Source organism: Typha angustifolia, chromosome 11 (genome assembly GCF_048772165.1).
Source record: "Typha angustifolia cultivar Huaian chromosome 11, ASM4877216v1, whole genome shotgun sequence".
Classification (NCBI taxonomy): Eukaryota; Viridiplantae; Streptophyta; class Magnoliopsida; order Poales; family Typhaceae; genus Typha; species Typha angustifolia.
Genome location: NC_133249.1, coordinates 2062980 through 2088899, shown reverse-complemented (window position 1 = coordinate 2088899; position 25920 = coordinate 2062980). Strand labels below are relative to the sequence as shown.

General features: G+C 38.5%; 6 protein-coding genes across 8 annotated transcripts; 5 read left to right on the top strand and 1 right to left on the bottom strand.

The window, feature by feature from the left end:
- Positions 1-315: 315 nt before the first annotated feature.
- Positions 316-1744, top strand: LOC140769649 (MYB-like transcription factor EOBII). Its single transcript, XM_073110443.1, has 3 exons — positions 316-543; positions 624-753; positions 1164-1744. The coding sequence occupies exons 1-3, from the start codon at positions 408-410 to the stop codon at positions 1462-1464; spliced, it is 567 nt and encodes a 188-aa protein (XP_072966544.1). The 5' UTR covers positions 316-407; the 3' UTR covers positions 1465-1744.
- Positions 1745-2843: 1099 nt separating this feature from the next.
- Positions 2844-6033, top strand: LOC140769772 (large ribosomal subunit protein bL12c-like). Of its 2 annotated transcripts, none has more exons than XM_073110639.1 (2): positions 2844-3497; positions 3951-4204. In XM_073110639.1, exon 1 carries the CDS (start codon positions 2908-2910, stop codon positions 3469-3471), a length of 564 nt encoding a protein of 187 aa, XP_072966740.1. In that variant the 5' UTR covers positions 2844-2907; the 3' UTR covers positions 3472-3497; positions 3951-4204. The 2 variants fall into 2 exon arrangements, with proteins under 2 accessions (XP_072966740.1, XP_072966739.1); XM_073110638.1 differs by lacking the exon at positions 3951-4204 and adding an exon at positions 5847-6033 and having other exon boundaries at positions 2846-3497.
- An 89-nt stretch (positions 6034-6122) lies between these two features.
- Positions 6123-9420, top strand: LOC140769771 (uncharacterized). The gene is made up of 2 exons (XM_073110637.1): positions 6123-6602; positions 6771-9420. Exons 1-2 carry the CDS (start codon positions 6123-6125, stop codon positions 9243-9245), a joined length of 2955 nt encoding a protein of 984 aa, XP_072966738.1. The 3' UTR covers positions 9246-9420.
- Positions 9421-10576: 1156 nt separating this feature from the next.
- Positions 10577-12525, top strand: LOC140770346 (small ribosomal subunit protein uS12). The gene is made up of 4 exons (XM_073111500.1): positions 10577-10732; positions 11629-11784; positions 11891-12017; positions 12228-12525. Exons 1-4 carry the CDS (start codon positions 10728-10730, stop codon positions 12366-12368), a joined length of 429 nt encoding a protein of 142 aa, XP_072967601.1. The 5' UTR covers positions 10577-10727; the 3' UTR covers positions 12369-12525.
- Positions 12526-13200: 675 nt separating this feature from the next.
- On the top strand, positions 13201-14804 carry LOC140770041 (scopoletin glucosyltransferase-like). The gene has a single exon (XM_073110998.1). The coding sequence runs from the start codon at positions 13267-13269 to the stop codon at positions 14722-14724; it is 1458 nt and encodes a 485-aa protein (XP_072967099.1). The 5' UTR covers positions 13201-13266; the 3' UTR covers positions 14725-14804.
- Positions 14805-14939: 135 nt separating this feature from the next.
- On the bottom strand, positions 14940-19727 carry LOC140770042 (cinnamoyl-CoA reductase-like SNL6). Of its 2 annotated transcripts, none has more exons than XM_073110999.1 (5): positions 19408-19727; positions 18145-18341; positions 16024-16224; positions 15621-15774; positions 14940-15487 (listed from the first exon to the last, which is right to left on the bottom strand). In XM_073110999.1, the coding sequence occupies exons 1-5, from the start codon at positions 19667-19669 to the stop codon at positions 15177-15179; spliced, it is 1125 nt and encodes a 374-aa protein (XP_072967100.1). In that variant the 5' UTR covers positions 19670-19727; the 3' UTR covers positions 14940-15176. The 2 variants fall into 2 exon arrangements, with proteins under 2 accessions (XP_072967100.1, XP_072967101.1); XM_073111000.1 differs by having other exon boundaries at positions 18145-18320; positions 19408-19725.
- Positions 19728-25920: the final 6193 nt, after the last annotated feature.

Sequence of the window (25920 nt, the reverse complement as noted above, 5' to 3'; positions counted from 1 at the left end):
TTGAATGTCCAAAGGGATCAATGCCTTTTTCTCAAGACCAAGTACAACTTTTCCTCCTCTGTTTGTTAATAAATTACTTTAGACCAAAGGCAGGCACATAAACTAGATCTTGGGGGATAGGCCTTATTTACATATCTTAATTTAATTAGGATATGGCAAAGCAAGACATAATTAAAGTTAGTTATACTATTACGTACGTCCATTCTATTGTAGGAACTCATCAAAACACATATGTTGAAGAATATATACAAACCTCTCATTAATTATTTTTTCACTATAAAAACCACACCAACTTCTCACATCTCTCCCTACCCTATAGAATACTCCAACACTTCTTCTTCTACTACTTATCTCCCTCTCTCTCCCTCCCTCTCTATCTCTCTCGGAGGTTGGAGGAGAGCAGCACCATGGATAAGAGAATAAACAGCAGCCAAGAAGCTGAGGTGAGGAAAGGGCCATGGACTATGGAGGAAGACCTCATCCTTATCAACTACATCGCCAACCACGGCGAGGGTGTTTGGAATAATCTTGCTCGCTCTGCGGGTAATTACTTCAACAACAACCTTCTCCTCAATTTCTCGCCTAGCTTGAAAGCCTCTCTATCTTATACTTTCTTTCTCAAGGTCTCAATCGCACCGGGAAGAGCTGCCGCCTCCGGTGGCTGAACTACCTGAGGCCGGACGTGCGGCGGGGCAACATCACGCCGGAGGAGCAGATGTTGATCATGGAACTGCATGCTAGATGGGGAAATAGGTGAGCTCCTTAAGTTTAAGATAGATATTATATATAGAAACACTAGGGTTTTTTTTTTGGTACCACATTATAACCTGAATTGTTAGCAACTTAGCGAGCAATCTATCTCTCTATAGATCTTTGTCTTTCTACATCTCTGGAGAGTGAAAAAAAATATATACGTATACGTGCAATATTATTGCAAACCCTAGAACGTATACAAACCTTATCATTTATTATAAATTTATATTAATTAATCACATGTGAAGGTGATATTTTTCCCATGATACGGCATACTAAGTCATTGTATACCATATGCAACCATGCATTGCATGTGAAGGATATATATGTACATATACATCCTTTTTCTTTTTCTAGCTATGGCTTATCTCTGCAAACTTTTTCTCTTTTTGCTTCTTTCTCGCAACGAGGTGGTCCAAAATTGCAAAGCAGCTCCCCGGGAGGACGGACAACGAAATAAAGAACTACTGGAGGACTAGAATACAAAAGAAGCCCAAGCACCGCGAATCCTCGTTGCCTGCTGACGAGGCGAGCACCAGCACGAGCCAGACCAATAGCGTCGAGGACGGCGGGACCCATCCTATCCACCACCCGGACTGCCACGTGGCTCCTGACCCTAACGTTCTCCCGCCTCAATTCTCCGGCGAATCCAGCGACAGTTTCTGGACCGTTGAGGACTTCTGGTCCTTGCAATCACTCCATGGCGACTAGATACATACATACATACATATATCATGACCCATGCATAGACGATGATGTTGGGGGTGTCATGCATGCTTGCTAGCTTACGGCCATCAAAGGGGAGGGGATGATGGTAACTTCCTTGTTTTAGTACCTATATATTAATATAGTTTTATAATTAATTACTGCATGCTCAAATATTATATTATATTATATTATATTATTCCAAGTAAGCTTGGCTGCTGTACAAAATACTTATGCTGATCTTAATTAGCCATATGTAATAATTAATCAGGGGACTTTCTGGTCATATGCTTATGTTAATTGTATGAGTACTAGTATAAAGTTTATATAAGCTTCTCTCGGAGCACATTTTTTGCATATTAAATCCTCCTCTTCATCAGGAAGTATTCGCATTAATTAATTAATTCACAAAGATTTAACAAATAAAAAGAAAAATTATCCGAGCTAGTCGTGACTCGTCACACGTCAATCCAACCCATTAATTCACAATGGCCAACACCACTTCCCTTTTCCGAGTAAGAGACCTCATCGCTTTAGCTTGTCGTAGAAGTTTTAATCACAACTTAAGAGATATATATCTTTTTCCAATGTAATTAATTCATCTAGCTCTCCTAAGACCTTCGGCGAAACATATTCGCATGCATGCACATGCACACACGCATGCATGTCTCCTTGAACAAAGTCGCATTGCCATAATAACCGTTTAGGGCATACCAGATCTATCCTTTAAGGACCTCTCAGTTTTATTATTATGCCAGGCGATGCATAGTTGCTTAAGCTTACTATTATGTGACAGAAGCCTAACTGTTAGGTAAACCATGGAGTTTTCGCCTGTCCACCTAATTAATCCTGCAGATCTCGGCCACAAGAGGAGATATATCCATGGAGGTAATTGATTGTAACCCTAGAAATTAAGGGATTTATGGCGGTGGGCAAAGGGATGAGAGGGGTGGCACATGCTGTATTTGGGCAATTAAGGTAGAATTAGGTATCTATTTTGCCTTAAGATAGAGTTGGTAGAGGATTTTTGACCATGGCATGGCATGTCATGTCATGGCATGATGCTAATTTTGTCGTTGTGGTGTTTGTTATGAGTTACGAAGGGTGATGTAAGTTAATTAAAAGCTAACACGTGGGCATTGTGGTCATTTTATGGGTCAGGTTTTCTGGGTGGGCAAAGGTCGCCATCATGTGATGATTGTTGCGTACGGGCGGGGACTATACCGATGGGCTTTTTGATTAAGGGGTTATTTAAATAAAGAGGGGGCCCGCATTGAGTAATGGGCCAATTGGAGGCCCAACAGTTGATTGCTAAAGGAGAGGCCCAGTTTAGTGTGAGAAGACAAAAACACGCCTTATCTTATCCCCCTCGCTCTTTCTTTCTCCTTTTCTCTCCTCTCCTCTCCTCTTCTCGCTTCGCTTCTTCTCTCACACAGCAAGAGCTAAGAAATGGCGGCAACTCTTTCCTCCGCCCTCTCCCTCGTCACCTACCGCTCTTCCTCCTCCGCCACCTCTTCCCTCTCCCCTCCGCAAAACCTAAGATTTCCATCCCAACCCCTCCCCCGCCGCAGCGCCGCCGTCTTCTTACCCCCCGTCGCAGCCTCGTCCGTCGCCGTGTCCCCCAAGATCGAGGAGCTCGGCGCCGCCATATCCAGCCTCACCCTCGAGGAGGCCCGCGGGCTCGTCGACTTCCTCCAGGACCGCCTCGGCGTGTCCGCCGCCGCGTTCGCGCCCGCAGCGGTCGCCGTTGCTCCCGGAGCGGCGGACGCGGCCGCAGGCGCCGCGGTGGTGGAGGAGAAGACGGAGTTCGATGTCGTCATCGATGAGGTGCCGAGCAACGCGAGGATCGCGACCATCAAGGTGATCCGGGCGCTGACGAGTCTGGCGCTCAAGGATGCGAAGGATCTCATCGAGGGTTTGCCCAAGAAGTTTAAGGAGGCCGTGACGAAGGAGGAGGCAGAAGACGCTAAGAAGCAGCTCGAGGAGGTCGGCGCCAAAATTTCTATTGTATGAGATGCGGGAATTGCTCCAGTACTTAGGTTTGTCTAATTTCATCTCCTTTGTGTACTCTTTACTTGTCATTTTTGGTTTTATCGCTTGAAGCTATGAATTATTGTGCTAGTTTGTGGTATAACATTCTTTTCAATATATCTTTGTCAAAATTATATGGTACTTGGTGCGATTATGTCTCATTATATGTTACTTATGATGCTAATCTTTGTAGTTTTTTCTGCTAACCTGGTACAGAGTTTAGTATAATATCTACATTGTTCATAAAAGGGAGAATTGAGGAAAGCTATCAGAATTTGATGTGCATTTCCTCTAATTGGTATTATAAGTTTGTCAGAAACAATTATTTGTCTGAAAAGCCGCCTGTTTGTGACAATGGATTTGGAAATTACATCAATTTCCTTGGAAGTGAATCATAACCTCCATTGTAGGTTGGTATATCGATTTCATTGACAATTTTCCTCTTCTTTTTGGTGAATTAGGTCTCATCACTGTGAGCGGGTGTTTTTTTTAATCGATAAATTGGGGAAATGGGGCAAAGATGCAGAAGAAGTCTTATTGTCTTTACGAAATAACATCCTCACAATATCTTTTTCTTTTATTTTTTGAAAAAAGTCAAAACTTAGCTCAGTTTCATTACGAAAAATGTATCCACCTGTAGAATATCAGACATCCTCACAATATCATTGTAATCGATATACCAGCTATGCTTGTGGCAATTGAAAGGTTATGTTCAAGGTTGCCATTGAGTAGTTACAGATGAAGCATCTGGAGTGTTAGTGTCAATGGCACGATTAGTTTGGTAAACTATCCAGTCCCTTCTCTTTTGCTTCAAAACCTGGTTTATTACATTTCCCCCCTAGGTATTTGGTTAAACGGTTTCGTATGATTTTATAAGCAGCAGATATACAGCACAGATATGTCGAACAAAAATTCATTTATTTGCAGAAACCTTTAGAATTAGTTTCTGAAATAGATGAAAAAGTGTTTGTTGGAAAGTGTTGTAACCTAGTTTTCTAGTCGGCTAACTCTAATACAAGCTTGTTGGCCGTAACAATCTGATTCTATAAGTTATAAGAAATTTGATTCAAAATAAGTAATAAAGTAAATAAACTTATAGATTATAGAATGTAAAATTATGTATAGTTAAGTTTAATGTTGAACATTATGTCAATCCATCTTCCATCGATTGCTTCTGAAATAATGAATACGGTTTCTCAGGATACAACAACTGTTTTGCACTCGAAAGAAAGCAATTATTCGAATGCTTTATCGAACCTGAATTATGTTGTACTTTCTCAAATACAGACAAAAGATTCGAACCAAACTCAAATTGAATGAACAAAATTTAGTGAAAAATAAGATAAGCTGGCAGCCTATTTATAGGATTAAATAGACTTGATGAAGGGATGCGAATGGTTAGATCTTGTCATGAATAGATGTACCATTCGGGTCGGGTCTTGGCCTGAATTGATTAACAATTTTATCAGGCAAAGAATCATTTTAGGCTTGACTCGAACGAAGTCGGGCCAGGCGGCACCTGTATGTAATTAATTTGTATAGTATCATTTATCCACAAAATAAGTATTCATTTTGGAATCCAAAGCTTATAAGAAGTTTGACACTTATATACCATACTAACATTTCTTAAATATCTATTATGATATTAAACTTCTCTTTATTTTTCTATTATCATAATACTTATTTTAAAGCAAATTTTTATTTACTTCTTTTCATAAATTTAAATAAGTGAATATATAACAATAAAATACTCTTTGAGCTAAATTAATTCTATTATTAATCTATCATTAATAATATGTAGACTTCACTTATAATTTAGTTCAAAATTAATAAAAATTTATATCAAATATATGATATTTCCAACAAAGTTTTCCTTTTGTTATAGTCAATATAGATCAAGAGTCTCTGTCATGGATTAATAATTTACTAGGATTTAGGCTGGAAGAACTCTTTTAAGGAGCGTGCATTTGTAAGTTGCATTATCTTAATTCTGTATTTTGCAATAGTAAGTTTCATCATCTGCAACAGGGTATAAAACTATGACAGAAATATTGTCAACAAGAGTTCCATACCCATCAGTGTCATGCTCTGTTTTCGTCTACAACTCTCAATTAGTCACCATGTATTCCAAGGATCATCTCCATCGTGTGCTACAAAACTGCCTCTGTTGGGGTTAGCCAGCATGATGTATACTCAACGTTATCACCTATTCACAGACCTTTATTTATTTTTAACTCTTCTTGTCATTTTCTTTTTCTGTTTTCTTGCGTACTATCATTTTCACGTTGCCGCTCGCACGTTTCTTTCAGTTTTGTACTGCTGGACGTCTTGTCTGATAAGATTTTTCTCTCCTTTAGGATTATCCGCTAGAACTAGTTCGCCACAAGCCAAAGGAGATGGAATTTGGAGGCTTGAGAGATGTAGATGTTGATGCTTACCTCGCAACTGTTGTATTATTTTCCAAGGAAGAGGATAGGTCTTCAATACTAAATTTTCGTTGAACTAGTACTGTCTAATGCTATTCCTTGACATGAATTTGTTCTCTGTCGCCTCCGCATTATTATTATTATTATTTATATGTCTCCTTTGGAATTGCAAAACATGGTGCATTTTGTCTACAGCTTTTCCTTTGCATGCATCCTAGGCTACAAGAGAGACCAAGCTCTTATACTAAATTAATCCACAAAACCAAACCTATTTCTTGTTGCGGCATGAAGAAGCGGCAAGTCAGCAGACCTGAATGCTGTTCGGATGTAATTGCTGTTGTCTTTGTGGGTCCCGCGGCTGTTCTGTTGTCTAACGTGGCGAGGACACCGTTTCTGGTTATTGCGCGACGCACACGTTGCCCTCTTCTTCCGAGAATGCTTTTACTAAACGCACCGATTTGTCGCACAGCCCCGTTCCACTTGGCTGTTTTGTGTAACGTATATTTACTCGTTAAAACGTGGTCTCATTCGCGAGTCACAAGTTGGGGTGTATGCACAATTACCTTATATATTTGTGAATGCTCGGCTCCTATCTCTCTCTCTCTTTTCCCTTCCTGTCGGCCCTTCTCACCCGCTCTCGCTCCTCCGCTCTTGCTCGCAGGAGAAGAAGATAAAACAATTTTGCAGGTATTTTTCCCCTTTGCCCCTTTCTTTACCTCAGTAATTTTGCACTTTAGTCCCTCAATCCCAGCTTCTTATACTCGTAACCTCTCGTCTCTTCATCTATTCACTTCTCTTCTTCTACCTTCTATTATCTACTGTACTATAACCCTTTTACTTCCACATGACTTTCAGGAAATGGAAACCCTAGAAGTGGTAGCTGGCGCCGCTTCTTCTCCTTCTCGGCGACGGCGGAAGGCGGCAGCTAGCGCTTCGAGATTAGGGTCAGCTCAAACCCTAGTTCCATCGGGGTTACCTTCACATGGGCCTTCTGCGGATTCCAGTTTGGGCTCCGGAGAGAACCTATTTCGTGTTGGGGATTTCGTTTGGGGCAAGGTTAAGAGCAATCCGTGGTGGCCTGGTAAGGTCCTCGATACGTTGGAGAATGCTACAGGAAGCCAACGAAAGACTCGACACCTTCTCGTGTCCTTCTTCGGTGATGTAGCCTCTGCTTGGTGTGAGCACTCACAGCTCAAGCAATTCAGAGAGGAATTTGAGCAGATGATGAAGCAGAGTAGCTCTCTGAGCTTTGTTGGCGCCGTGGCGGATGCTTTGGATGAGATAAGAATATGTTTGGACTCGCAGAACACTTGTTACTGTGTGCGGGAGAAGAACCCAGCTAAGGTTGGAGAAAGTTATGCATTTGGAAGATTGCCCATTACTAATTACTCGGTTACCAAGTTTCTTGATCATCTTTGCAACGTTGCACGAGATGTAATGGTTGCTGATGCGCTTGAGGTCACTATGCTCCTGAGCTGGGCCATATCCTTCCGTCGGTCAGACAGGTGCTCCATCGACCTAGTAGGGGACAATCATATTGATGATCAACCTGTTGATGTGGCTGAGGACAGGATGGAAGAAGAGTTCCCTCTTTCTGATAAGAGAGCGATGAAACGGCCGGAGATATCAAAGGAGTCAAAACCGAGGAAAGAGAGAAGCATTGCGGAGCTCATTGCTGGACCAGATATTGGAAAAGCAGAGCATTGTGTTGACAGTGAGGAGAAAGTTGTCGACTCGAATAAAATCGATGCATCAACATCATCGTCATCATATCGGAAGCGAAAGAAGAAAGGTGAGAGTAGTAAGAACTCCATTGTGGATAATCGTGAGTATAAGGCTGTACAGAATACTGGATCAGGTGGATCCCTACATGACAGTGTGGAGACAGGCTCGCATAGGCGTGTACGTAAGATGAGCAAGTATTTATCGCCTCCCTATCTTTATTTAAGTGGATATAGCAAACGCTCATTTTTAACTGATGATGCCACTCTCGGGATACCAGAGAAGGAATTCAAAGCTTCTGAAACCATGACTACCGAGTCCCCACAAAATTTGGAAGGCAGCCAACAAGTCTCTAGAAAGGAAGGGGATAAGATTGGCCCTCTATTCATTGATGATGGCACATCTACTGACAAGATCTTAAATGAGTTACTTGCCGCTGCAACCAATCATCTTCATCTGAACTGGAACCTTTCAGCAAACAAAGTTAGGAACTTCTTTGAAAAATTTAGAAGCTATACACACATTGAGGGTTCATACTTTGCAACTTACCAAAAGTTCCTAGATAGTTTGAGCAGTGTTGATAGCAGTTCCATAAAGCATGACTTAGGTGATGAATCTGGAAAAGGTAAATTATCATGGAGAAGAATAAAGAGAAAAATTGATGCCAATCAGAAGACGCCATTGGAGAAAAGCAATGAGATTTCCAGGAGATCTCCAAAGACAAGAAATTATGACGAGAAGGACAAAGTCATTGGAGAGACTCATTTAACAGTAAACCTTGGTTCTGTGAATGGTGGGAAGCAAGTTTATGAGAAGAAGAGGCAAAAAACCAAGGCTAACGCTCTTGGTCAAAATCTTCCAGAACCTAGTCATGTGCTGATCGATCCTTTAAAAGAATGTATTACTAGGAATACGACAAGTAGAGGCAAGATGGTAGACAGTGGTAGTACTCCAGTATTTATAAGTCAGAAACTCGCCAATCATTCTGAAGCGAGTAACTTGGATAGGAGGAATAGAAAAGCACTGAACGGCACTTCTGTAGGTGTGGATCAGAAACCTGCCAATGGACCGGAAGAGAGTAGTTTGAAGCAGAAGAGAAAAACAAAAGGCAGGGCCAACTCTGAAAACCTTGGTGCTCTGAACGTGACATTTGCTCCGGGCTCTACTCTGCCTTCGAAAGATGAGCTTGTATCTGCATTCGTAAAGTTTGGGATATTGATCGAATCAGAAACTGAATTACTAAAGGATTCTCACTCTGCTTGTGTAATGTTTGCGAGAGCAATTGATGCTAAAAAGGCATTCAAAGGTTTGGGGAAAGGTGGCGTTTTGGGAACTTCTGTTGCTAATTACAAGCTTTATTTTCCACAAGGAAGCACCAATTATCCATCACCAAAATCACCTGTTCTAAAGACCCCACTTCCATACATAAAGAAGAACCTTGAGAAAATGATTGCTAGGTTGACTGGATCTACTGGGCCTGATAAAGATATGAGATCTTCCGATCAGTTGAGACCAGAATTAGCATCAAAGCTGCTTGGTGATATGGAGGGGATGCTCAAGAAGGTTAACAAGTTGCTGACTGAACCTTCTTCTGGCACTCTTGTTTAACTAGGATACAGAGATATGCTCCTTATGCTCTCTTAGCTATAGATACTCTTGAATTCGGTGACCTTTGTAAATCTATTTGAGAATATGTTGTGTGTTAATGTCGGCTAGCAACATCTATATCACTGAGAATGTTATCTGAGTTAATATATAGATCGTTGCCGGTTAACCTTGTGCATATACTCTGTTAGTGATCAAAGTCCTGAGCATTCATATGTTGTGACTGTTCTTGATGGCGTAATTCTGTTACAGATCATAAAATATAATTCTTAATAGTATATGTGCATCAGAGCTTACATTTGATGTTCTTGATTTGGTCCACATGCTAGGAGCTGGCATATAAAACGATGTATTCATTGTCTTGGTCTGTTCTGCTGAGTTCTGATATAGAAATCTGTTATCTGTTGATTAACTGATCGATTCACACAAAAGGAGCTCTTGAGGTTCTACTTGTAAAACGCATTTGAGTTTTTGACGGCCTTAGTGTTGGATTTGTGTTACCTTAAAATCTGTGTTTCATAACTTATGTACTATGCTGCGTTAAGAACAGTTTGGTAACAATTTGGTCATCTGGTTCTTGTTAGTTTCAAAAGGTTTCTCTTTAGATTGTTTACTTGAGGATTCTTTTTTTATTTATTTTAAATTAAGAAATAGAGCTTCCATTTTGGTAACACATGTCATACCCGTAAATCAACTACAAAAAGACATGGTTAATTTATTTTTTAACCTTGAGTTTATATTTTTTTTTGCCGAAAAGTAAAGCGTGTGCTAAACTTATTATGGCTCATTGTTTGGAACTATTGACTTAGTTATTTAATTTATATATTACGAAGATTAAGATATTCTCGTTTAGGTTATTTTGAATGCAGACCTACAATTTAGTCATGTATGGCTTCTATTTTACCAACTTATATTCTATGAATTTTTATATTTCCTTCAGAGCATAATCATAGTTGTGACATTTGATGCATTATCCCTACGTTTTTTGTGAACTTCTATATTTCTTTGTTTGAGTCGTTACGATTAATGCATCGGCACTTATATGGATTACTCTGCAATGATTAATTAGGATGATTTAGCTAATCAATAAATAGACCACAGGATTAAGCTCTTAATCCTCTCTCTATATAACATAATCCGATTCTAATTGGCCGAGGTATATAAAAGTTAAATCTCGATCCGAATCCAGCAAAGCCAACCAGCTCCGGAGTCCAAACGCAATTTTACTAACTATCTGTCCCGGATCAAAAGGCCAAATCCGATCCGTTCCGGCAACGGCCATAGTGCACCAAGGGGATAGGGAGAGCGAATTACAGATATGCCCCTAGATGGGGATAGAATAGTAAAAGCATCCTAATATAAAAGGCCGAGGATTTTGTCACGCCCTCTGCCTCTGTAAACCCTAGTCACCGCCGCTCTTCGTCTTCGCCGCCTGAGAGCCAGAGAAGGAAGAGAGAGCGAGGAGATCGCCGGAGGCAGAGCAAGATGGGGTGAGTCTCTACTTTATCTTCTGAAATCCGTTTTCCTCTCCTCTTCTGGTTGAATCTTTTGATGCAGCTGTTGATCTACTGGAATACTAAGCGAAATTTATATATTCTGTTTCTTTGAATTTCTTTGTTGATTGGTTTTGGGATCTTTCTCTGCTATTTGGAGTTTGCGACTGGAATACTTACTCTCGCGATTTGTTCTGGTGGGGAAAAAAAGATGTGAGAGATTGAAAAGAAGAGCACCGAGAAGGTGCTCTTTAGGGGAATCTGATTCGCTTAGTATATTCTACTGGCGGGGTAATGTTAATGAAAGAAGCATGAAATAGTTAGAACATATAGATTTCATAGTACATCTCATGCTTATTAACTATCTCAGGCTTCTTACATAGTCGTCATCACACCGGTAGAATATATTAACAGCACCAAGGAGTTGTCTTGATTAGGCGTTGAGATGTTTTAGGTCAGGAACTTTTAGCTTATTATTTAGATGTTCACCATTGTAAAAAAGTTCTCAATGAAGAAAAGTTTGGGCCTTTATGGTTTTTTGAATTATAAAATAGTGTAGTCTATGCATTAATTAATCTCCATGATGTTTAGCTTAGATTGGGGGAGTGCTGGGTGTTTAATTTTCTTTAATATTGTGTTTGAATATCTAGGCACTCATTAGTAGACTAACATAGTTTAGCCTTTAATATGCATTATTAAATTTGATATGGTAAGCATATTCTTGTTATATCATTAGGTTTCTTTGCGTCTTTATTGTCATAAATTCCTCTGCATCAAAGTTTATAACTGAAGAAGAGTGAAACTTAAACTTTTATAATTCGTCCAACAATTCACACTGGCTCCCTTGTATACTTATAATGTATGACATGATTGATGATCCTCTTGAATGGCAGGAAGACTCGCGGTATGGGAGCTGGTCGCAAGCTCAAAACACACAGGAGGAGACAGAAATGGGCAGATAAATCATACAAAAAAAGCCATCTTGGAAATGAGTGGAAGAAGCCTTTTGCAGGTTCTTCACATGCCAAGGGCATTGTTCTTGAGAAAATGTAGGGCTTTGTAAAATATTTTCTTTTTTCTTAGTTGGTTTACCAGTTTATCTTTACTTCTCCTTCTGTATGCACTTTTGGTAGAAGTAATGGATTTTTGTTGCAGAGGTATTGAAGCTAAGCAGCCAAACTCTGCCATCCGAAAGTGTGCTAGGGTCCAGCTTATTAAGAACGGGAAGAAGATTGCTGCTTTTGTTCCAAATGATGGTTGCTTAAACTATATAGAGGAAAATGTGAGTTTTTTTTTTCCTATTTGTGCATCTTCTGGTCTATGAGTTATCCATTTAAATCAAACTTTAGTGCTCTGGAGAAAATGGTGCATCAGAACTCATTTGTTTTAAGTATATTTTGAACTTAATACTGCAACACTTGTTTTTCGTTTTCTTATAAATGGTGTTGATGATTGTTGATGCTTATAGTTGATATGCTTTTAACTATATCAGGATGAGGTATTGATTGCTGGATTCGGTCGGAAAGGTCATGCTGTCGGTGATATTCCTGGAGTGCGGTTCAAGGTTGTGAAGGTTTCTGGTGTTTCGCTATTGGCATTATTCAAGGAAAAGAAAGAGAAACCTAGATCTTGAATTCTTTCTTCATTTAGTGAGGCAGATGCAGGCAACTTAATATATTTTTCACTGTGTTAACTGCTAGTTTTGTTGTTTATGAACTTATGTACTCAAGTTGCCGAATTCGTATTTAGTCATTGCCAAAACAGTTTCATCTTTCTTTGCTTTGATGTAATTATTGCTGCTTGCCTCCTTTTGCTTGCGGTAGATGTTGTGAAATGGGTCGAAAATGCATGATCTCGATTGTATTTCTGATTAGGTAATTTTTTGGTGCAAGAAGATGGGATCTGCACCCAGTTTCTTTGGACTAACCTAGGTTTCTTGTTCACCATCAGTCTACACTGGCTTTCCTAGAGCATTTTATCATAGTTATTCAGATTTCAAACCCAATGGTTGGACCGGTGAACTAAAACACCAACAAATTCGGTTTCGTTATCAGACGGGATAAGCAATCGGTTTTGCAATAAGACGGGATAAGCAGTTGTTGATTAAAAAAAAAAGATTAGTTGATAAAAGAAAATGATTAGCTGAACCGATGAACCAGTGATTTGTACAATCGGATTATTTTTTGGCGATGAACCAGTAAATATATTTTTTTATTAAAATTATTTAAAACTATATATATATATTTTTTTTAAAAACAACGACCGGGGGGGGGGGTTCCTTAAACCAACAATCCCGTGACCGCACCGGCACGGTTTAGAATGCTGATTTTTTTTTATGGTGAAAGCAACACCATGAGAATAAAGAGGGGGAAATGAGACAACAAGGGATTTGACTCAGTCATCGCGGTGAACCTCCTAACGTAAGCAATGACGAATTGGCTGAAAATGCTGAGATATCTGTAGTGTTCATATTATATCTCTACTTTGCAAAGCAAACTAATTCTCAACTCATTGCTCTTCACTCTTCAGCAATGGAAAAGCATTCCAAGGCTGAACCACTTCACATCCTCTTCTTCCCCTTCTTCGCTCCCGGCCACATGATCCCCATGGTCGACCTCGCCAAGCTCTTCTCCTCTCATGGAGTCAAGTCTACCATCCTCACCACCCACGCCAATGCCCCATTGATTCAACCCACCATTGACCATTTCAATTCCAATTCTACCCACCACCACCTCCTACCTATCGCCCTCCTCCTCGTCCCCTTCCCTTCCGCCGAGGTCGGCCTTTCCCCCGGCGTGGAAAACAGTGTCTCCATCACCACCCCGGAGATGCGCACCAAGATGCTCCAAGCCATTTCTTTATTCCGCCAACCGTTCGACCAGATCCTCAGAGAACAACTCATCGACGCCGTCATCACCGACAACTTATTCGTATGGTCTTCCGACGCAGCCGCCGAATTCTGCGTGCCGCGCCTCGTCTTCAGCGGCAGCGGGGTCTTCAATCACTGCGTGGGTGATAGCCTTCTGAGGTACGACCCCATGAGTGCTCTCCAAACAGAAGACGAGACGGTAGTCATACCCGGACTACCGCACAAGATCGAGATGCTCCGAACCCAAATGCCGGATCCCAAGAAGAGGCCAGAGTTCTGGAAGTTCGCCCTAGATATGCGTGAAGCCGCTGAGAAGAGCTTTGGGGATGTGGTGAATAGCTTCTACGATTTGGAGTCGCATTACGTCGAACACTATCGGAATTTTATCGGCAGGAGAGCGTGGCTTGTCGGCCCTCTCTCACTTTACAACAGAGACGTGGCGGATAATTCTCGGAGGGGGAATAGGGTTTCCATCGACTGGGACGAGTGCTTGAATTGGCTAGATAGCAAGCAACCTGGCTCGGTTTTATATGTTTGTTTTGGGACTATATCGCATATTTCGAATATCCAATTGAGAGAAATAGCCATTGGACTTGATGCATCTGGCAAAGATTTCATTTGGGTAGTTAGAGATACTGAAGGAGGATTAGATTGGCTACCAGAAGGATTGGAAGAAAAGAGAGGGTTGATCATAAGAGGATGGGCGCCTCAAATACTTATACTAAATCATAGTGCAGTAGGGGCATTTTTGACACACTGTGGGTGGAATTCTTGCACCGAAGGTGTGAGTGCCGGGGTTCCGTTAATTACATGGCCGCTTTTTGCCGACCAGTTTTATAACGAGAAGGTGGTGGTGGAGATAGAGAAGGTGGGAGTTTCGATTGGTGCCAAGGAATTTGGGTTTTTTCCGGATACGAAGAGTTTGATCATGGCGGACGTGATAGAGAAGGCGGTGGAGAGGGTGATGGGCGAGGGGGAGGAAGCGGCGGGGGTGAGAAAGAGGGCGAGAGAGCTCGGGGAGAAGGCGAAGAGGGCGGTGGAAGAGGGTGGATCATCTCGTGCTGATTTGAAGCAGCTGATAGAGGAGTTGAGTGCTAGGAGAAATGCAAAGTCAAAATAGATCTTGACGATGCCTCTGTTTCTTTTGTGCGTTTAACAGCAAGTTGGGAAATTTGAATATGTTAAAGACTCAAAAAGAGATCGATATGTATAGGAAATCCTATAAAGACACTAGGATTCCGATATTCCTCTACCTCAGAATTGATAATTTATCAATTGCATCGTCTCTGTCTCAATCTTGTAAAGGAGTTTGCATTTGATCATGGAACGATCCGATGGTGGCGAAGAGCTACTAGACATGGAATTCAATATAAAATAATGAAACTATACTAGCTTACAAGAAAAAGATTATGTACAAAGATGCCGATTCCCTAAATTCTCATCATCCCCCTTCACTGCATTCTGATGGAAGATTGCTTTACAGCTCATCCAGGTTATGTGATAACCTCAAGAACCAGACTTCACAGCTAGCTCTGCAAGCTTCTTTAAACTTGATCACAGATGCTTCAAGTTTTAATCATATGCTATCGAGTACATGTCATATGTGCATCTTCTTCTCAAAGACATTAATCTGGAAAGCTTCCGATTGCGAAGTTCAAACCAGGTTGGGTGGTCCTCAGATGCCTCTCTAGATATCCTGTTTGGAATTCCTAGCTGCCGGGCCAATTCAGCAGCTTCTTCAACTCTTTGGATGACATGATCATAACAGATGTACCGTCCACCTGCAGTGCTGCTCATGGTCTCATAAACGCTAACATGGGCCTCCGCTACTTTGTCAACGGTAACCGTCGCGAGCAATCCCTCTGAGAACATCTCATGAGCTCCTGCAAGTATTACAATGGATTTCAGAATGATCATGTAATGCCAATCAAGTTGGTTAAGGATGGTATTGCACTTGACACCGATAAGAAGACTAGATATAGGAGGACAAATATGGTACCAGATAAGAGACCTTACCTTTGAGGTAGGCGATTGATGCAGTAGAATTGCGACGGCGGAATCCCGGTCCGGTGACAAGGGCAGGGCATATTGTGACCAGCTTCAAATCCCTTCCTCGAGCAGCTCTCCATGCGGCTTTCTCTGCCATTGTCTTGCCCAGAGCAAACCACAGCTGAAATTGTTAAAGACAAGTAATCAGTTTGCAAATTGAGGCAGACTGCAGCATGATAAACTTAAAGTTGATAGTGCTACAAATTAATTTTACATTTTGTAGTAAACTAGTAAATTTGATTAGAAACTGAAGTATGTAACGGCGCTGCAAACAAATGGTTTCCTCACATTTTCAGAAAAGTTCCCTGCTTACAGAAAAATGAAATGTCTTTCCCTGCTACTCTAGTTGAGATAAACTTAAAAGTCCTACCTTTTTATCACGACAGAGGCTTTCATCACTCCAACAATTCTCATCAACAATAGTGGGAAGACGGCGGTCACGAGGATAGTTTTGCCTCCAGACACAAGCCAAAAGCGATGAAGTTAAGACGCACTTCCTTACAGTTTGGGTTCTCACACAGGCTTCAATCACCCTCTCTGCTGCCTTTGCTTCCAAGTCTGCCATGTGCTTCTGTGGAGATTAACATCACAAACAAGGTGAGGTTTGTTTTGTGTACAAGGTACTTTCAAAACAAGGTATTGCCAAAATTCACTTAATAGCTAGTTGACAGAATCCAAAATGAAATATGCATTTGATTATTCCAGAAGTACCATTAGATCTATAAGATCTTCTGCTCACTTGACAAATAGTTGGAAAAAAATTTTGACTACCATGTAGCAGAATTTGGAATGTCCCTGCTGAGCACAGAGCACATCATTTCAGTTTGTTGAGAAGGAGACGTCAGTACCAAACTGAGGATACTACAATTGGCAGCATTGATGGGCCAGTTGGGAAGAAAATTTTAATTCGTTTGGCACATTGCTAGCTGTAATTTTCTTTGTTTACTTGCATAAGGAGAAACTTTCAGGCAGAGAAAGAAACATCACCCAATAGATAGATAGCTACATAACATTAGACAAGCATTGAAAAGCCAATATGAGGTTGACACCATTGGGTAGCTCTCTGTCTTGGTCACTTCATGACCATGCTTAATAATAGATTTGTTTCCCTACAACAAGGATCCACATTAGGACTCCAGAATTTACACTGGTAAATGGTAAAGGTGGTCCATGTCTGAATGTGACGGGTTTGGTAGAATAGCTACCACTAATTTATTGCGGGGTCCACCTGAGAAAGAAACTAATGTAGAGTTGAGGCTAGTAAATAGCCATGTTCATCTAGCTACATTTAACTCTATCATTAAAATATCTTTCTAACTTCCTCTGTTCGGAGTCAAAAAAAAGAAAATGTAATGTTTTCCAGAAAAACAATGGCTTGGCCTAAATGAGTTGACGTGTGCACAACAGTTACCACCTACCAAAATATATTCTCACCTTGGACTACAAATCCAGAGTGAGCTTAAAATTTAGTCCAAAAGTTGATAAGGCTATGAGATGACATTAGAGCTACTATTGATCAAAAGAATTAAATATCATAAACGATTAAAACATTTCATTTTGTTGTTTACCGGTTAAATCAAAACTTGATGAGCTCAGAGTTGGACAATGAGTCACATAATGAGAGGTTCATCAAGCTGACCTAAATAGCTTTAGCAATTAGATTTACAATTAGCTTCAATGATATCCTCATATCAAATCAATGCCTGTCCATGTGAAACTAGTTTGGAACTCAACTCTCAAATGCCTCATTCCTATCTTTTGATATAGGAGAAACCGACCAATTCCTGTTACTAACTAACTACAGGTTAAAGCACCTACCACCACCTAGAAGCAGGTCAAGACTCATGACGCTGTAAAGGAAGGGTAGGTTCAACTAAATCAAAAGACCTTAATTGCTAAGTAGTTGCGTGGCACAAGTATCCTCCAATCTAGAGTAAGTCAAGTAGCGCCGTCCAAAATGTAGAAATTTAAGAATGAGACTGTCGTATTTGCTCAAAGAGGGTACACCATAATGATAGATGTGGAAGGCACCTATGTGTGCGATTCCAGACCATGCATACTAATAACTAATAAATGACATTTATTAGACAAATGCATTAATAACTATGATGAAGTTGATTAGCCTGCTCGTAAAGACAGTGGCAGCTTGATGTCTCTGTTAACATAAGATGTGCATCTTTTCTTCATGAATTATATAGGGACACGATGTCTTTGCAATTGTTTCAATTGTGATCCGTGCAAACTTTACGTTATCACTTTATGAAGCATGATGAGAGAATGCCTACTCGTTCATCTCTACAGGAAAATTTCTCTCAAAATTTAAATGAACTATTGTCGCCACCCATATATACTCTTCGTATGAATCTTTACAAGTTGTATTGGCATGGCTATGGTCAAGCAAGTACAATTACATAAAGCAAGTGATGACAAGCAAGTACAAGAGATGATGAGATAAAACTACAATCGGAAAGAAGAGGGATTGATAGATTACCGAGTAGCCCGAGATGCCCCCAGGATCCACAAAAGCAGAAGTGTGGAACACTCCGACGCATCCATCAAATGCTTGGCACAGGCTATCGAGGTCCATGACATTCGCCATCACCGTCCATACCCCATCTCGACCCAGCTCCCCAAACATCTCCATATCTCTTAGCTTGTCTAAATCCTCTGCAATGTTGTTCCATCCATCTTGCTAAAGTCAGGTGTTGATGGCATTAGCAAAAAGGAATTATGCATGCAGAAAAGAGAAAGAGCTGCATTACATCAAATTGTTTTCCTTTATAAGGTCGTCACATAATTATAACCAAATACTATTGATAAGAGGAAAAATAATAGAAATACTATTGATAAGAGGAAAAATAATAGAATTACACAGCATCCGCTTTAACCTATCACTTTCTTACCATGTGGAACAACTGGGTTAGATTTCTCACTAGAGAAGCAAAAGATAGAATTACTTTTTTAATCATGCAATTCTGCCCATTGGAAAGAAATATCTATCTTTAGCGCTCCCACGTATCAGAGTATTTATTTAATTGTTCTTTTCTTTTTCCAAAGACTAAGAGTTGAAGCTACGGTTGCCCCCATTGTTTCTTGAATCAGGGGCTACTGCTTTTTTCCGATTAAAAGTAAAGTATAATATTGCTGCTCCATCTAAAAGTCTAAATATTCCTTAAATATTCTAGAACAGAGAATCGTTCTTATCCACTGAAACGGTGGATAAGAAGTTGTTATCCGAAATTGGGGAGAACTAGTTACAACTTACAAGTTGCTAGACGACAATATAATGAAGCCATAAAGGTATTATTCTGTCGGTAATCTTGTCCGTATTTTAAGACGAATCAAACTGTACACTGGCTTGACATCAAGCAAAAATTGTTGATTAATTTGTAGAAACACCCAAATATAAGTAGTGCAGATCAAACTCTGTTTCAAAAGGAGAAATAAGTAAAAGATAAACAGCGAGGCCTTTTTTAAAGTTTTGACAAATTAGGGAAGAACCACCAAAATAAATTAGTGGAAAAAGTCGCTGCCTTAAAAGCTCATTTCTCAGGCTCAAAATTTCCAATCTACGTATCTAGCGGTAGGAGTGATGTCTTCTTCCAAACAGTAACCAGTAAACAACAAAACAGCAGGCCATTGACATCTGCGCAACGGAAATAGCAAAACACACCCGGTATAAACAAAATATACGAAAACCGCCCATATTTTATCCAATTTCGCGAAACTACGGGCGTTGTTTTGCAGAACTGACCTTGGGTTTCGAGGGCGAGGCGAACGGTGTAGCCGAGGGCGAGGAGGCGATTGACGACGGCGAATCCTACGAAGGAGATGCCCCCCGTGACGCACACCATCGTCCCGTGTTCCGCCCCTCCATCGCCATCCATTTCCCTCTTAACGGCCGGTGATCGCATCTTCCACTCGCCGCCGCCGAATCCTTCGCTTCCCCTCAGAAGCATCGCTCTCATCTCCTCCACCTCCGCCTCCAAGCTCTGCGTACTCCTCAAAACCCCCATCTCTCTCTCTCTCTCTCTCTCTCTTCTCTCGGCTAGTGGAGAGGGGTGGGTTCTCCTACGGTGAGAGCGAGATATTTAAATAAGACTCGAGAGATTTGATATTCTCACCCCCCAAAAAATAACTAGTCATACGGATGTCATGTAAAGAGCATGAGTAGATGGGCTGTTTTTTTGGGAGCTTTGGCTCGGCTCGGCTCGGCATATAGCTCTTTGGCCTTATTGGGACATGGGTAGATGGGTAGTTAACTGGTGACATGGAAGTCAACGTACTGTGCTACACGGCAACCGGCAATCGCATAGGGAAGTGGCGAGATCTTATGCCAAGTGTCCAGCTATTTTTGTATTAAAAATTAGGGATATTAACCAAAAACACCCTCAAATTTTGTTTCTATTATCATTCACACCCTATTATATAAATATATATTTTTTTAAATAATTATCACTGAATTTTTTTTAAAAATATCATAATTATCATAAATTATTTTTTAATCAACACCATAATTTTTTTTTTCAAATCTTATAAGTGTTCCTAAGATCTTTTAACTCTTTTTGGATTGTTATTATGATTAGGTTTTAATAAAATATTTACAAATAGCTCATTGTTAATATATATATATATATATATATATAAAAGATTAACACTAAAAAAATAGTGTTTTTAATAAATTTCTCTAAAAACATCATAAAATACGAGTGACATGTACAGTAAATTTATAGCTGACCATATATGAATTAATAACCACCATCGATCTCTCGTGCACTATAAAACATTTTGCAAGTCTTATTTTCAATGGCACATTAATGGATCTAAAGAACTAGATATAGGGATCAAATTATAGGCACCCCCATATTGTAACTATAAATGATAATATATACAAAAAAAAATAGAATGTTTTTTATTATTTTTTTAAAAATATTATAAATGCTACTGGCGTGTAGAATAAATTTATGATGGACTGCGTGATAACTACCATCTCGTGGTATATTATAAAGCATGTTGAGATTATGAATTTGTCAGTGAGGTGGTGTTTGTTTGATTAGTATGCTAAACATCACCATCTGAGATTATGTGAGGGATTAAAACTGATCTATGTGAGATCTTCAACTTCAAATTCTATTTGTCCTTCTTTTTTATCTAATTAAAATTATAATTTATCCTTTATATTATATTTTGGAACCTTCGATGAAGTGATGAAAAGAAGGTAAAAGCTAGGAGTTTTTTTTTTTTTTAATGGAACTAATTGGTTGACCATGGTCCAAGGCTAACTCGTGTTGACCTACGACTCAACGGGGGTGGGCTCGATTTTGAATCTGGGTTGGTAGACCCCCGCGTGCTCCCGCCAACCAGCCTCCTCCTGCTTCCTTGGCTCGTTCTACCTACCGGCTCGGATCGGCTCGGATCGGCTCGGCTCCAATGAATCCTTGCGGTTCTAATTGGGTCACCAGGTATTGTCTAGAATATTTAGATAGGATGTGGTTCCGGCTACCGTGACAACCTCGTGCATCTGTGACTTTGATTATGGTCATTTAAATTCTATAATATATTACATTAGATGCACTAATTAAATTAGATTTAGACTCGGGATCATAGGTCTATGTTAACTAATACATTAAATCTGTTTATTTAAATATATTTTATCTCTATATACTTATGCATAATAAATTAATCTATGTACTTCTGATTATTAAATTTGCAGAGTATGCTAGAGATGCATCGTATGACTTTTGAGTCGAGAAAGTTTTCGGAAGTCAAAATATTAATCATGAGTGATATACTAAGATCTAACGTTCCTAATTTCTTTTCTGTCTTGTTCTAAAACACATAGATTGGAATTTTGGATTCGTTTCATATTGGCATGCTTAATGTACTCAAAAGTTCAAACTACTCTACAAGAAATAAATCTAGATACTCCCACTTGTTCACAAATAAAATTTATTTATACCGTCACTCATGTAACACGTGTAACCACTGGGTTTTAGAAAATAATACTACTGACTATTATTTACTGTGAGGTATATATTTATCATTATAATTATTATTTTGTAGCCTATGTAACCGTGCGAGGTAACATGTCCCTTCCTAGGTCTCAGATATTATAAAAACCCTACTCAACTCTTTTATACATGTAACCATTAATAGTCTTTACTTCAGTGGGATTAATTAACTTTCTGGGTCTTGTTGTATAATGAATACATAGTCTAGTTTAGTTCATGGAGAAAATCATTGAGAACACCTTATATTTTGTTCATTATTATTATGAGTAAAATTCTCTATTTATGAGGCAAGTCCTGAGTTAAGTCTAAATTAAGAAGCACACAAAGTGAGTGATGGAATAAAATAAAGAATATTTTTTTCTATTTTCTAATTATTCTCGTCGTGATATAATCTTTGGATTCATTAATATTGTCAATAGAGTTTAGTGTTTTAAAGACTTGATTTAGTCCATGACTAAGTTAAGTTAGACTGATGGTCAGGTATACCTATCTATCAAATATAAAATGCAGCTTGACAATAAACTTTTAGCATACAGGGGCTCTATTTGCAAATGAGATATTATTCATAATTTTTTCTAGTTTATAAGATTATATATATAAAGAGTTAATTACACTTAATACTCATAAACTATTATTATTTTAACATTTCTCTTAAAAAAAATTGTGAAATATAAACTCCTTAAACTATTAAAAACATCTTAAATATTTTATTCATTAGATTTTTATTATCTTTGATAAGTTGTCACATGTAAGTTACAATACCTATATATTTTCTCATATTTTATGAGTGTATTTTAGTTTTTCCGTGGACGACTGTTTTAAGAGATTAGATATTTTTAATTGTTTATAAATTTTATATCAAATAAAAAAATTATAATAATAGTTCAAGAGTTTTAGGACAATTATTTCTATATAAAATGAAAATAAATAAATTGGACAATTTCCTATCTAACCGGAGAGAGGGGTCATTAAATACTAAAACGGCAACTTGCATTAACCTACGTTTTTAATGTTTTTAATTATTAAATATTATATATGAATATTGAAAATTCTGGTACGGTCAAAATAAAATATACATGATTCGTCTCCATCCACGGCACTACCTCTCCGATCTGCCAACTCTCGTCAAAGAGGAGAAAAGAAAAGGTCTTGTTAATTAATTCCATGTCTTTAATGTGATAATTTTGTTTATAATTATGAGCCCATAAACAGAGCCAATCTCAGCTCGGCCTTGGGCTCGAGCTCAAATCTCACCACTTTTTATTTAATATCTATCTGGTTATGAGTTATGACTGGCTTATCCAAAGAGATCCCTTTGGTTCTCGTGCTTGTATAGTTGATAAAATCAATGCCCAGGAATATAAATGCTAGTATTGTTAATTGTTTTACTCTCATGGACATCGTTAAAATAAGAATAAAGTAAATAGTTTATAGAATTAATTTTAAATTGCTAATTTTTAATTCGATAAATTAGAGATATTTATATTGCATGAGTAATAAGAAAAACCGAGTATAATTTTTTTTGATATATTAATATATTTGGAGGATAATTTTAGATTATTATTAAAAAAAATTGGACACTTGCTGATTCTAAATATATTTATTAACTTACTTTGAAGATAGTGATGAGATATTTCCAATAATAGTATTTTTATTTAAAAAATTGTTACTAAAACTAATTATATATACTAAATTAAAAATATGGTTAGTTAGGCTAACATCTTAACTATATCTGGATCTCATAAATATTTTTAGATTACAATATTATCCTTAAACACTCTAAAAGTTTCAATGTAACCCTTCTGTTAATGTATCATCACAAAAATTAGGCGAATCAATTTATGTGACAATTGTATCATACGTAATTAAATCTAGATAACCTAATTGCCCTCGTAAACTTTATATGATCCATTAATTAAATTAGGATAAAAAAAATATTCTAATACAATTTTAAATTTTATTATTATTATATTCAATGGTCACCGCCCTATTCTCTCCCTCGCTCCTTCCCTTGCTAATATTCTTTCCTTTCCCGAGCTGTTGCGCCATATGGGAAGGGGAGGTCACGGGTAGCTTGCTGCCGCGTGGAACGGGAGGCCTCGGCGAGCTTTGTTACCGCACCGCGTGGGACGGGGTGGTTATTGCTGCGCTGCATGGGAAGGGGGAGGCTGTGGTGAGCTCCGTTGCATCTTCGATGGGAAAGAGAACGAGTAGAGACAGGAGAGAGAAGAGAGTATGTTAGGAGACAAGTAATTTATTTTTATTTAAAAGTTAATAATATTGTGATATATTATTTAAGGGTATAGTTTGTTATTACGTATTTTTCCTCACTATCATTACCTTTTCATTTTGCTCTAAAATTTAGGGGTAACATTGAGACATAGAAAATTTTAAGAAGTCTCCGTGAAAACAAGGTATAATTTATGGGAGTGTCACCGTAATTAACCCTTTAAAATAATTAGTGCATTATAGTGGGGTTTGATAAAAGTTCCTTGCCCTATTTTTTTTGTCTTTTCTTCTCTAATTGAAAAAAAAAATTCTATCGTAAATTAAATAATCTTTTCGAATGCTAATATTTTTAGTGATTAACTAACATGGTTTATATACAGGGCTTCCATTATCAGGAGAGGGGCCTCAGTGAACTGGAAGTTGGGCGGGCCCAAGTATATGGGCCCTATCAGAGAACTAGAGCCCGGTCTAACCTTTCTTTTGACCCAAGGAAGGATGTGGACGTGGAAAGGATCTCCCGTGTCCGGTCTTCGTTTAGGTAATTGACCAAACTTGCAGCCACTATCGTGGTCAACTTGTCACCTACCATTACCAAATACCCGTAATTAACAGTTGTTTATTTTGGAGGTCTTCCATAGAGCCAGAAGGAAAGTCCACTTGTCAAAAATTGAAAAGCTGAAGGGTTCTTCGCGTAAAAATTGGAAGAATTTTTACTGACAGCTCGTTGTGAACTTTTATTCATTTATTTATTTATTTAAATTATTTAAATACAAATACATAAGTTTTGGTAAGTCCCAAAAGTTGTTTCTAGAAGCTGGCGAATAATCCCACTCGTAGACGACTCAAGAGGTCTCTCTATATGTCATCGTTTCTTATTATGAGTTCCGATTCCAACCAGCACACTAAGTTAGGTGTGCTCCCCAGATTGCTTGGTCAAAAGGCAAAACTAGTTTACTTAGAGAGGTCAACCTTCAACCATAGATATATTCTTTTCTCACATCACAAAGATTTTTTTTGTTTTGTTTATCTATGCATCATTAATCAAGATTATTCTCGAACACTCTATCCTCCAGATTCGCTCTTATCATGTAACTATATACATATATATATATACATAATAATTAAAGCCTTTTGGCTTTCTAGAAAGAGTAGTAATTAAAGGTTATTAATGAGATTGTCACTGTTGCTTTAAGCAGTGTCCTTCTTGTTTAACTTATCCCTTGGAACTCCAATTCCTCTCCTTGAGCTGTATCCGAGGTTGTCGTAACTTTTTCTGCAAGTATTATTGGTGGATTGGAAGGCAAGGCAATTGCATCAGCAGCTTATACCACTCGTTCCTTATCCAACAAGGAAGTTTATATACTACCAACTTCCTGACCACTTCCAAGCTGTTGACCTTGCATGGTCTTATTATTGAAACGATTGCCCAAAGGTGGTGCTCAAGTTTTTTTTGTTGACTGTTATGTTATTCTAAATGCTATCAATTGAATTGAAAATAATCACTCAAATCACTTAGTAGTTATAGGAAGGTTATAGATTATGCACCAATCTCTACGGTCCAATTTGTAACAACTCTGTTCGATTAGATCCCGTGATGCATTATTTTTTTCTAACTTTAGTGATTCAAGAGATTAATCATTTTATTTTAGTGACCCTTAAGACATAGTTATTTTAGATTTAATACAAATACATTGAATTAAAAATAATTCAATATATTCCATCCAAAGTTACTATGATTCTTAAAAAATCTCTCCAAGATAATAATAGATGCCTTCTAGGATTAAATTAAAAATCTCCTTAAATATCCAATAAAACAAAATTATCTCTAAACATATGTTTACGAAATTCTTAAATCTAAAGAAAAAATTTTACGAACACAATCACCTACTGGTTGTTAGAACTATTGTGACGGTAGAATATTTTCTGTACACATTATCAGAAACCTTATTTATGTGATAAGAATAAATGTAACACATATGATATACTTGCAAGTGAAAATGAGACAATTAAAGTCATTTATTTAATTA

Bases quoted from the DNA above. Each gene is read 5' to 3' on its own strand.
- LOC140769649 (XM_073110443.1), top strand. From the start codon at position 408: ATGGATAAGAGAATAAACAGCAGCCAAGAAGCTGAGGTGAGGAAAGGG. The intron at 544-623 runs GTAATTACTTCA...TTCTTTCTCAAG, and splicing joins TAATCTTGCTCGCTCTGCGG to GTCTCAATCGCACCGGGAAG. The intron at 754-1,163 runs GTGAGCTCCTTA...TCTCGCAACGAG, and splicing joins CATGCTAGATGGGGAAATAG to GTGGTCCAAAATTGCAAAGC.
- LOC140769772 (XM_073110638.1), top strand. From the start codon at position 2,908: ATGGCGGCAACTCTTTCCTCCGCCCTCTCCCTCGTCACCTACCGCTCT.
- LOC140769771 (XM_073110637.1), top strand. From the start codon at position 6,123: ATGCATCCTAGGCTACAAGAGAGACCAAGCTCTTATACTAAATTAATC. The intron at 6,603-6,770 runs GTATTTTTCCCC...CATGACTTTCAG, and splicing joins AAGATAAAACAATTTTGCAG to GAAATGGAAACCCTAGAAGT.
- LOC140770346 (XM_073111500.1), top strand. The intron at 11,785-11,890 runs GTAGGGCTTTGT...TTTTTGTTGCAG, and splicing joins GGCATTGTTCTTGAGAAAAT to AGGTATTGAAGCTAAGCAGC. The intron at 12,018-12,227 runs GTGAGTTTTTTT...TAACTATATCAG, and splicing joins TAAACTATATAGAGGAAAAT to GATGAGGTATTGATTGCTGG.
- LOC140770041 (XM_073110998.1), top strand. From the start codon at position 13,267: ATGGAAAAGCATTCCAAGGCTGAACCACTTCACATCCTCTTCTTCCCC.
- LOC140770042 (XM_073110999.1), bottom strand. From the start codon at position 19,669: ATGGGGGTTTTGAGGAGTACGCAGAGCTTGGAGGCGGAGGTGGAGGAG. The intron at 16,225-18,144 runs GTAATCTATCAA...TAATCTCCACAG, and splicing joins GGGGCATCTCGGGCTACTCG to AAGCACATGGCAGACTTGGA. The intron at 15,775-16,023 runs GTAGGACTTTTA...TAACAATTTCAG, and splicing joins GCCTCTGTCGTGATAAAAAG to CTGTGGTTTGCTCTGGGCAA.